The following is a 12,022-nucleotide window of genomic DNA, read 5'->3' on the forward strand; positions in this document are numbered from 1 at the left end:
CCAACCTCTTCTGCGCGACCACCCACTCGGAGGCAGCGCCACAGGCTTCCCTGCTCCACCTCCTCCTCTGAGTAGGCAATTACCCAAAGGAGGCAGACGAGAGAAGCGTGTGGCACTGGCAGAACACCTGTGCAGGCACCGTGCCAAACCATGATTCGTGCCCATCTTCCGAATCGAGAGCCAAACGGGCGATCCCTTTTTTGTTAGAAACTATGCACGTTGTGGAAATGACGACCACTTTGCCGGTGATGCCAAATTGCCATTTTCCCTGTTCGCTTAGCATGCACGGAGCCTTTGCGAGTGCAAAGTTACTCTTTTTGTTAATGAGTACCAGAATGTTAATTGGTTTCCTCTTTCACATTTTTTTTTTTGTTCCTCTCCAGGCGATCTGAGGCCAGTTTCTATGCCAACGGAGTACAGCTGGGTAGGAGATTCAAAAGAACTGAATATGTTCAAGAGGGGTAGCCGAGGTGAGCACTTTTACTTCTGCATGTGCACAAACACAAGAAGGATCAACATTCCTCCGTCTTCTTTCCAACCTTTGCATCCACTTCTCCTGAGCATGCATAAATACATCGGGGAGAGAGAGAGAGAGAGAAGTCTTTGGCTTAATTGTACATAACGGCACTCACCTGCACTTATCTTTCTCCAAAACCATGAAACAACCTTTAAGAACTGCTGTTGTTTCTATTACATTTCTATTGAATTTCCCATTTCCTGCCTCTACACATGTCTACAAATGTCTTATGCCTTCTCCCCTCTTCTTCATCTTCTTGCTCTTCATTTTTCTCCTACCAGAAAATGGGTTTCACCGTTGCTATCATGGGTCCAGTTGCAACAACCCATTATTATTGTCTTTTGTATATAAAAACAAGCATATACTGAGCATTATACAAATCATTTTAACTCAAAAATACAACACAAAAACATTTTAAAAAGCAATCAGGATGGCAGAATCAATAACGTAGGTGCTGGTAAGTACTCTGTGTTCTATTGATGAAATTGTGATTTTGTGCGGCACCCAAATCAGCCTTCAAAGCTCTTCATCCAAAACGTTGGTCTCTTTCCTCCACTTTTTCCTCGTTTTTTTAAAACACTTTCAATTATTAGTTTAATCATCTGTTCTTTTTGCTCTTGTCTTCTGACTTGAAATACATTAAAACATTTTAAAACACTTGACATAATTTAACAATTAGGAGAAGATTAAAATAGACTAGAGCCTTATTATCTCTAATTATGAAATGTGTGGGCAAACAGCCAAGTTTGAATATGGTACCAAAGTAGAGACAGCGCTGGTGCCGGCTGGACTTCTGAAAGTAGGGTGTTCCATTCCTGGGGTTCTGCAGTTGAGAAGCATGCCCGGTGTCCCCACATAATGCTCCACTCTCGATCATGAGACAGGGAAGAAGGTTCTCCCAGAGGATATTAGTGGTCAAACACTTCCTCAGCTTGTTTGTTGTTTAGTCGTTAAGTCATGTCTGACTCTTCATGACCCCAAGGACCAGAGCACGCCAGGCCCTCCTGTCTTCCACTGCCTCTCGGAATTGGGTCAAATTCATGTTGGTAGCTTCGATGACACTGTCCAACCATCTCATCCTCTGTCGTCCCCTTCTCCTCTTGCCTTCACCCTTTCCCAACATCAGGGTCTTTTCCAGGGAGTCTTGTCTTCTCATGAGATGGCCAAAGTACTGGAGCCTCAGCTTCAGGATCTGTCCTTCCAGTGAGCACTCAGGGTTGATTTCCTTTAGAACCGATAGTTTTGTTCTCCTTGTAGTCCAGGGGCCTCTCAAACTATCTAGGACCTAAGTTACTTAGGGCTTTCAAAGTCATTCCTGAGCATCTTGAATTTAGGCTGGAATGGATTAGCAAATCTCTCAGACCCAGTGCGGACACAGTTTGCAAAAGCTGGAGCCTATTAGTCATGCTTCAGCATTTGTACAGTCCTCGTGTCGTCTAAAGAGAAGTTGCCAGTGTGTGAAGTGTTGTGGTTAGACTGTCCCTGCCCAAGAGTGCCCATAGCTGCTGGACCAATCCAAGGTGTCTCCCGACACTCCTAGCCACTGAGTCACCATGGGCCTCAGTGAGAATGATGGACCTAGGAGATGTCCTCCATCCTATGCGGGTGTTTCTTCAAAGGAGAGCCATCCCATCCAGAACATGTTGGTTAGTCTACCCAACTCCTGAACATGGGAACCCCCAAACCATAGATCCTCCACCCAATTCGGATTCCATTTCAGTTTATTGGTTCTCATCCAGCCAATTACAATACCCAATAATGGTTAACGATGATGGTGGGAGTTGTAGGAAAAAGGTTTGAGGACCAAAAAGGAAGCAAGATTTAGGCTGAATAGCAGGGGGGACAAAACTCTTAACTGCTAGAGCACTACAACAATGGAACCAATTACCTTGGTGAGCACTCCAACACCGGAGCATTGAAGAGGAAAGTGGCCAACCCTCTGTCAGATTTGCTTTGATTTGGATCCCTGCATTGAGCAAGGGGTTGGATTCAATGGCCTTACAGGCTCCTTCCAGCTCCATTATTCTGTGATTCTATGAAAAAATTGGAAAAGTCTGTTTTTGCAGTCATCCTAAAATTTCCCTTCAGGTAAAAGTCAGTGGTGATTCAACTAAGTCAAAAGTTACTGAGTCAAGGGCTAGTGTCTGTAGATATTTCTCTGGGGAAACAACAGAGCTGATCTGCATTTTGTCATTTGGGTGCTGTACCAAACAGCAGTTTTAAGTAGGCTTGGTGTGCTAAGGAACTGCAATTTTAAACAGCCTCCCTGTTTCTTGAAAAATAAGCTCTTTCATTCAATAGGCTGTGAAGATCTGATAGAAGAGCCGTTTCATTTCTTGGATATCTTTGCACCTTCAGACCTAAAGATACTCACTTGTGGCTTGAAAATGTCAAATTATATTGGAGGCTTCTCCGTTTGCATACCCACAAAGCTGTGCTTGGATTTTTATCAGCCTCCAACAGAAGCTAGCACACTTGGATAGCTCCATTTTTCTCCCTTTCCTCTCTCAGACTCTGAGAACTCACTCCTTCGATACCTGAGTGATGACAAGATTTTGGTGATCCAGGAAGAGCCGTCAACTCAGAAGGACAACAAGCGGGATACCGGCCGGAGATCACGGAAAAAGGGCAAGAATAGCGGAAGCCCCAACTATCTCATCAGTCCGTCCATGTTGACCTCATCTGTTAATGTCCGACTTGAACCCGGGCAGCAAGACGTTTTGAATTTCTCCTTAGCTGAAAACAACACTGTGCCACTTTATCATGTAAGTCCCCTCTGTGCACCATTTTATTTTGAGCCTTTAATCTTCCTGAAAACTGCAGGTTAAATCCAGTTGTTTGTCCTAATTACATTGCAATCATGGAATGAATGCTTGTTCAATTTAAACTGAGTAATCTTGCATTGATTCAGTGAGTTTTATTTAGGGGCCAACAACAAAGTTAAATTGCATAATTATGTCGTATATGTACAGTAGGACCCCGTATCTATGGGACAATTTCACTTATCCACCGTCTGAAAACATTAAAATAAAAAAACTAGAAATATGTATTTCCATGATATATTTACCAGAACTGGCCACTAGAGGGAACGAGAAACCATTCTATGTGTTCTTGTCATTCAAGAATACAAAGCATGATCTCTCACTGCCTGTAGTGGACAGTTCTGGTAATCCATGTGAAAATAGTTTTTTCTGGATTTTCTTTCTACTGTGCTATGTATCGTGTTCACTATTATCCACAGTTTTCAGCATCGGGGGGGCGGTTTAGAACCAATCCCCTGTGCATATGGGGGGGGATCTCTACAGTTGTATATGGGGTGCATTTCTGGATTACGTACAACCAAAGGAAACAATCAAACTTCAAGTTTAAAAATAAAAATACAATAATACAACATTGCAACATTTAGTGTAAATGCATTGCTACTCCTACATAACACTAGTAGACGTAATTGCTCAATGTCAGCACTTATGTAAACCCCATTGATTCAGTGGATCTACTCCGGTGAAGAATACACATTAGATTTAGGCCATTAGAAGAAACTTTTTTAAAAAAATTAAAAATGCAAATAATAGAGTGCATTAAGATATAATGTAGTCAGTCTAAAAGTAATTTCCAAGCTCGATAACAACAACAAAGGAGCATAACCAATAAAGCAGGTCAGTTAAAAGCCTTAAAGAACAGGTGGTATTTCAAAGGGATTTTAAAGACTGCAGATGGACAAGCCAGCGAGTCATTCATTTGACAACATGGAAGGACGTTTAGCAATGCAGGAGGCAGGACTGGGAAGGTCTTGTCCTTAGTCCCTATCATGTATTTGATTTTTTAAATTAATTAATTAATTTTAATTTAGGTTCAAGAGTATGCAAGGAAACAAGGGTGTGTGATGGTTTCCTTGAAGCGCGTAATTCCTTCCTATTTCCCCCTCTCTCTTTTCTTTCTTTCTTTCTTTCTTTCTTTCTTTCTTTCTTTCTTTCTTTCTTTCTTTCTTTCTTTCTTTCTTTCTTTCTTTCTTTCTTTCTTTCTTAAGACACTTTTTCGTTTTGTTTCCATTTGCAAATTTGTGATGTTTGTTCTCACTGGGCGCGGAGGAACATTTTGAGGAAATGGAAGGGGGGCCTGAAACTCCCAACCCCTTCGTATTTTTTACTGTGTTTCTTCCAGGCATTTTCGTGTGCTTGTGGTTTTAGGGTATCTGGGCCCACGGGAGAGCCTATAGAAGCGGGAGGCTCCCCTTGCCACCTCCGGCACCATGTTGTTGCTGCTATTGTTGTTGTTGTTGTTGTTGTTGGCTACCTATTCTCCCTTCTCTTTCTGCTCCTCATCTTGTGATCGATTACCCTTGGTTTGCCTTGTCTGTGCAGTGACGGTTACTACTATACCTATGTCAAACGTGAACCCCAAGGGCTGCTATGGTGTCATTTTTAATTATCCAGACCTTCCTCTCCCCAAAATAAAAACAACACTCTTATCATTTAGTCTTTTCTACGTACGGTAATGGCTTTTTGCTGTACTAGACAACTGTGAATTCAGGTTAAGTGCTTTTGAGTCTGGTAAGGTTCATACCCAAACTATCCATTACCCTCATGATCATGTCTCCTGGATTCAGTTTGCCTTTCCCTTGAAATGAATCTTGTGTCTCAATGGTGGTGCTTGCTTTCTGCCAAGTGGGTTTGATTTAAATCATGGTTTTTGGCTGATTTAAATTTTTTAATGGTTTGTTTTTAAGTTTTAATTGTGATTTAACGCATGATTTAAATCAATTAGATTTTTAAACATCATTGTTTTTTTATCCACCCTGCCTTCTGCATCTTCCAACATGCTCCCCTTAGATGCTAGCTGGATTGGGGAGGGGTTATATGGAATGGCAACAGCCCGATACTGCTTCTCCCAGGACACAGCCATCAGCTGTTCTGAATAAAGATATGGTGTAAACCTTGAGTTTACTTAGAGGATAGTAAGTCTAATGGACAGGGACGTGGTGGCGCTGCGGGTTAAACCGCAGAAGCCTCTGGGCTGCAAGGTCAGAAGACCAACAGTTTAAATCCATGCAACAAAGTGAGCTCCCTTCGCTCGTCCCAACTCCTGCCAACCTATCCGTTCGAAAGCATGCAAATGCAAATAGATAAATAGGTACCACCTCGGTGGGAAGGTAACAGCGTTCCGTGCCTAGTCACGCTGGCCACATGACCATGGAAGAGTGTCTTCGGACAAACGCTGGCTCTACGGCTTGGAAACGGAGATGAGTGCCGTGCCCTAGAGTCAGACACGACTGGACTACATGTCAAGGGAACCTATACCTTTAACCTAAGTCTAATGGATGACTTAAATGTCCTTTGCAAAGAAGGTGTGCAGGAAGAAAACTGGACCGTATTGGGTTTGGCGACTGTGACTAGTTGTGAGACTTCAGTTGTTGTTTTTTAACTACAACTCCCAGAATCCACCAGGAATTTCCCGCAGGCTGGATCCTGTAAGATGCCGCTCAGAACCAGTAGTTTAAAGAGGAACTTTGCTCACCTCCGTGTGGCATGCCATCCCCATTTGTTTCAGCCTTTCAAAAAGGAGGAAGCAGCTCCCGGTGGTGCTCAGGAGTGGTGTAAGGTTTCAGGGGCATTCTCAGTGGAGCATGGGATGTGTAGTCTCACTGCCTATTAGGCTCTATAGAGGGAGCCTCTTGAAGCACTGCTGCGGCAATGTCTGGGGGTTGCAGTTCAAAAAAAGAAACAAACGTTAACTCCTTCGGCCTCCTGATTTCACCTCACAATAACACCCCCCTGTCCTTTGCCCCCCATGGGCCACCAGACACCTCTATGGGGCTACTCTTTGCCATTTTATTCTTTAAGAACCCCATGAAACTGGCTGTGTTGACAGAGAGCAACCAAACCTTCCTTCCGATGCCAAAGCTATGAGCAAAACTCTGCCCTTGCCCGAATATAATGGAGAAGAGCTTGTTGTTGTTGTTTTAAAGAAACGTCTACCAGAACTCTTGTTAGGCTGAGCTTTTCTACCCAGTTTTGCTTCATTGTATTTCTTCAGTTGTGGTTGTTTCCCAGACCAAGACCGCACCACACGCGAGGAAATGAAATTGCAGTTTTATTGTCTGTTAAGACAGGACAGTGAACCTTACCAGGGTATTGACATGGTAAACCAACCATCTCTAACAGGAGATGATGCTTTTCTCCATCCTTGGTTGCTCTGTGCCCATCTTTTTAGGTCAAAAGGGAAAAAAAAAGACTCAGGGGGTGAAGAAGTCGTTTTCTGCAAATGCAACAGGGGAGACAAGCACGAGAGTTTAATCCATCACCACGCTGAGACGATCTCGTCATCGAAAAGAACATCGAGAAAAATCATATTGCTCACTTGAACCTCATAATTGCAATTTACAACTTTGATTCAACCACTTCAAAGATGTCACAAATCTCTGATGCCTCTGTGTCAAATATATATAGCGCTGATCTAATTGGTAGGGGAAGAAAATCAATGCCTCTTGGTGAACCTTAAGATAATGAACCACCATACAATCGACAACAGGAGTGGATGGAAGTGGATGGGGGGAGTGATGCACGAACAACACTCTTGCAACTTCTTCCAAGCTTCAGTGCCATGTTGCGTTGTTGTGTCTTTACATCCAGAAGGGGTGCAGATAAATTTACTGGCAGCAGATATCCAGTAGATTTCTTTCACCAGCTGGTAGCCCTTTTCCTCTTAAAGCCAATGGATAAATTAATCATAGAATAATGGAGTTGGAAGCAGCCTATCAGGCCATTGAATCTAACCCCCTGCTCAGTGCAGGAATCCTAATCAAAGCAAATCTGACAGAGGGTTGTCTAATTTTCTCTTGAATGCTTCCACTGTTGGAGCGCTCACCACCTCCTGAACTTCTTGGTTCCATTGTCATACTGCTCTAACAGCTAAGACTTCTTTGTGCTATTCAGCCTAAATCTGGCTTCCTGTAACTTGAGTGTAGTATTATGTGTCCTACACTCTGCAATGATTGGGAACAGATCCTGCCCCTCCTCTGTACGACTACCTTTCAACTATTTGAAAAGTGCTATCATATCTCTCCTTCCGTCTTCTTTTCTCAAGGCTAAAAAAAAAAGCCTAAGGCTAAATAAGACCTCCTCTGAAACACAACCTAAGACCACACTACCACCACCAATCGGTACAGGTGTGTGCTTGTTCATTTATATCCTGCCTTTCTTTCAAGACATAGATCCAGGGCAACTTACAAAAATGATTAAAAATCAGATGGCCTTGACAAATGGAATAAAACACATTATAAAAATCCTAAATGAAGATTGGGTTTGGATTTAACGCAATGGAAAGCACGTCAGAAGAAAGTGGAAATGGAAAAGTTCAGCATCCCATTAAAAGCCACTTCTTCCACAGCCGGTGAGCTTCCCAAAATTTGTCTGAATTACCAGGTATGGATAAGTAACGGGCAACTAGAGACCAGGCTGCCTCGCCCACTATCTAAACTATCTTTTTCAAACGGAAACTGAAGTTTCATACCGAAATCGTTATCTTCTTAACTGTTAGAGCAGTACAACAATGGAACCATGTGCCTCGGGGAGGGGGAGGGCACCACTGCTGGAGGCATTCAAGACAAATTTAGACAATCACCTGGCAGATATCCCTCGATTTGGATTCTTGCCTTGAGCAGGGGGTTGGAATCAATGACCTTATAGGCCCCTTTTCAATTCAATTATTCTATGATTCTATGTTTAAATACCCCTTGGAACAGATGTGGTGAATATGGGCCTTCCTGGAAGTTAAATTGAAGTTGTCTCCACTTTGATTCCCAGATCAGCAGCTTCCCATTCTCTGACATTTCCGGATCCATACCCTGAAACAAGGCGGTGGGCTCTTGTCATGCTCTCCACCTCTGTTGCAGCAGTGGTTGTCACTTTGTTGACTACATTTGGGGACCTATTACAACTTCAGGTCGCTGGCCTTTAAGAGGCCTTTAACGCATCCGTATGTCGCTGGCTGTATTCCTTTACGAGAAGGGCAATGGAGGGGGATGGAGAATAGCCATCAGAACTATACAGGATGGAAGGGTATAGGGAGAGTAGCAGCTATGGGGACATACAAAGGCGAGGGGCTGCAGGATATAGATTGCCCCTAAGCTGTTCCCTATTTCCAACAGCCTAGACAGGCCCAATGAGTTGGAAATATAGCTGCTAGATCAGCGAACAGGGAAACAAGCACCATCGAGAGCTTGATCATGTATTATAGACCCCCTTTGAAAGGGGGCAGGAGGCAATTCGTCTTCGGTTCTCTGTGCAGCAGCAGGGGAGACCTGCAGTGCGAAAAGGCAGGGTTACGGCAGTCTTTGGTGGCTCTGTCTCTCTCGTCACGTACCACATCCCACAGCTTGCCAGCGGCGAAGGTGTGTGTTTTAGAGGAGGGGCTTGGCACATCGTGCCAAGGATCCTGTTGGGCAACCGGATTCCTTCCTGAGTGGCACCCAAGAAGGTTTAGACTCTCTCAGAGCCTCTGCAAAGCTGAGTGACTGATCAGGATGACCTACGCCGGGAGTCTGGTTAGTCCAAAAGGTTATAGGATGACCCTTCTGCAGCTTCTTGCTGATCCTCTTGAATCCCTGGCTGGCCTTGGGACTGGGGGAAAGGCCAGGGTGGCGGACCTGATTGGTTCAAAGACCAGTGGACACGATCCCTTTCTCCTGCGGAGTGGAAGCCTCCTGGTTTACTAGCTGTCCGTGACAAAACAAATAGAAGGAAGACAAGAACAAGGAAAACCCAGAGCGGGTCCGACAGCAAGGACAACCCTTCTATGATCTGGAGAAGCGCACCAATTCCCCGAGACCTCACTGGGCCTCCTGAAGCATCATCATCCTATTCCTCAGCCCATGAAGCCAAGTCAGGGGGTTGGACTTGCAGGAAGATCACGCCTTACGACCCATTCCCTATCTGTGTCGTGGTCCCGTCCCATAGATGCAAGCCAAGTCACTTCTGAATTATGGCAACCCTACAAATAACTCACCACTCAAAGGTCCTGTCATCGATTGCCCGGCTGAGGCCTCACAGAGTCAAGGATGACTTAATGCACTGGAATCTGGCTTTAAAGAAATTATTGTAAGAAGTCCTTCTAAGTATTACACTGTGGGACTTTAAAAAAATAATAATAATAACCTTCACTCTCCTACCACCATCCTCATTTCAACAGATTTCACCTTCCTGTTCCTTAAAAGACTTCAAATGAATTTGCTGATCACTCGTAGGTACTTCCTATCAACCCTTTTTCTACCTTTCTCTCTCTCTCTCTCTCTCTCTCTCTCTCTCTCTCTCTCTGTGTATGTGTGTGTGTGTCTATGAGTGCACGCACAGGGGTACGGTGTGTCTTCGACACAACATGCAGACTCCAAAAGCTACTCAAAATATGATAACCCCAGAGATGTAATTAAGTTGTTATGCATTAGAATGTAGCTTTGTTACGCTTCATTACTCTCAGTAAACAAAAGGCATTTAGTAGAAGGCTATCATATCTTCCATGCATGAATATGCAACAGGAAATGAAGGCTGTTTTCCCCTCTTCCCCGAACCTTCCCCCTCCCTGTGCTTTGCTTTCTGCTGTATTGCGTGCTCATTAGGGTACAGTCAAAACATCGGACTTATCACGTTAGATCTCATCTCGGTTCACGTTTTCTTCTCTTTGTACTAGCAGAAAACTTTTGCATTTTTCCTGCTATTATGCACACTCTTCCTCCTCCTTGAATTCAAAGTATTATTTGTCTGTTTTCTAAGCCTGGAAACCAATCGGTTATATACTTCCTAGACCGAGAGAAGTAATTTCTACCATAGGTGTATTTGGAGGTGAGGAGCAAACAGGGTGTGCCGTGTTGTTGTCTTTCATTGTGTGGGGGGGGGGGGAGAGAGAAAGGAAAGGAAAAGGCAGAATAATTGGGAACAACCTTCTACAAGACAGACCCAACAGAGAGACCTAATTTTAAGAAGAATGAGCATCGCGATGTGCAGAATGGGACAACATACTGAAGTCATCCGTAAGTGAACAACAAAAAGACCGTCACATGGAAGTTGGAACTAGGCTGATGTCTGCAACTCCAGCGAATAGAACTTAAACCAATGGATTGAATTTACTTGAAGGGAGCTTTGGGCTAAGCATCAAGAAGAACCTCCTTCTGGTGTGGAGGGCACTTCTCCAAAGGTGGCAGACCCTTCTTTTTTGAAGGCTTCCGAACTTTGGGTTTCCTGCATTGCCAGGAGATTGGGTTTGCTGCCCTTTGCGGGTCACCTCCGACTCGACAATTCTATGGTGGTGCGATTCTATGAGCAGTGGTAAGATGAGGCTCTGTGTCACAGAACCACATCCTACTACTCCTCTGGTCCAGATGGCTTCAGCAGCACACTATTATATTCCTTTCTAACCTCTGATAGTTCCCATGCGTGTTTGGGCACAGGCAAGGAGAACAAGGAGCCTTCAAAAACCTGGTCAATCTTCAGCTTCCCCATCACTTGCTTTGGTCTTGTCCTCTCACTGTTCGTGGCACATTGGTGGCAGGACAGCTTTCAGTAACCTCCATGGGGGAGACCTTTGGCAGACATTAGACATGCCACCCATCAGTGGCAGTTTCTTTCTATCGATTGATCGACCTACCTACCTACCTACCTACCTACCTACCTACCTACCTACCTACCTACCTACCTACCTACCTACCTACCTACCTACCTACCTACCTACCTACCTACCTACCTCGTAAGGTAAAGGTTCCCCTTGACATTTAGTCCAGTCGTGTCCAACTCTAGGGCGCGGTGCTCATTCCCATTTTCAAGCTGTAGAGCCAGCATTTTTCCGTAGATAGTTTCTGTGGTCATGTGGCCAGCGCGACTAGACACGGAACGCCGTGACCTTCCCACCGAGGTGGTCCCTATTTATCTACTCACATTTTTACATGCTTTAGAACTGCTAGGTTGGCAGGAGCTGGGACAAGCGACGGGAGCTCACTCCGCTGCATGGATCCGATCTTACGATGGCTGGTCTTCCGACCTTGAAGCACAGAGGCTTCTGTGGTTTAACCCGCAGCGCCACCATGTCCTCCCTCCCTCCCTCCCTCCCTCCCTCCCTCCCTCCCTACCTACCTACCTACCTACCTACCTACCTAATTGTAATTTAATTTATTTTATTATATTCAATTAAATTTAATTTAATTTGTATACCACACCATCTAGTCGTATGCCACTACTCTGGGCGGTTTCCAACAGAACAATAAACATGAACATAATGGAAACAGTTATTCCCCTACCCACATCACAATAATATTTAAAAAAGCAACTCACAGAGAGCGCCAGATGGACAAATAAAACATGTTAAAAAACCCCACCCAAAATAACTCATAAAAATAGCAGTTATGAAGGAAGAATGGTTTTTATGTGTTTTCTAAATATCAGGAGGGGAGGGGCCTGGAGTACCTCTGCAGGAAGAGAGCATTTCACAGAAAGGCGTCACCCCTGAGAAGGCCCTGCTCCT

The 12,022-nt window shown here is 44.3% G+C and overlaps 1 protein-coding gene across 5 annotated transcripts in view; it reads left to right on the forward strand.

Moving 5' to 3' along the window:
- The window catches only part of LOC110088228 (connector enhancer of kinase suppressor of ras 2), a 310,707-nt gene that overhangs the window by 212,595 nt on the left and 86,090 nt on the right, over window positions 1–12,022 (forward strand). For all 5 annotated transcript variants that reach the window (XM_072981474.2, XM_072981475.2, XM_072981477.2 and 2 more), the window contains 2 exons: window positions 384–470; window positions 3,029–3,282. In XM_072981474.2, coding sequence (XP_072837575.2) covers window positions 384–470; window positions 3,029–3,282 — 341 coding nt within the window. The remainder of the gene's footprint in view (window positions 1–383; window positions 471–3,028; window positions 3,283–12,022) is intronic.

Source organism: Pogona vitticeps, chromosome 11, assembly GCF_051106095.1.
Source record: "Pogona vitticeps strain Pit_001003342236 chromosome 11, PviZW2.1, whole genome shotgun sequence".
In the NCBI taxonomy this organism is placed as follows: Eukaryota; Metazoa; Chordata; class Lepidosauria; order Squamata; family Agamidae; genus Pogona; species Pogona vitticeps.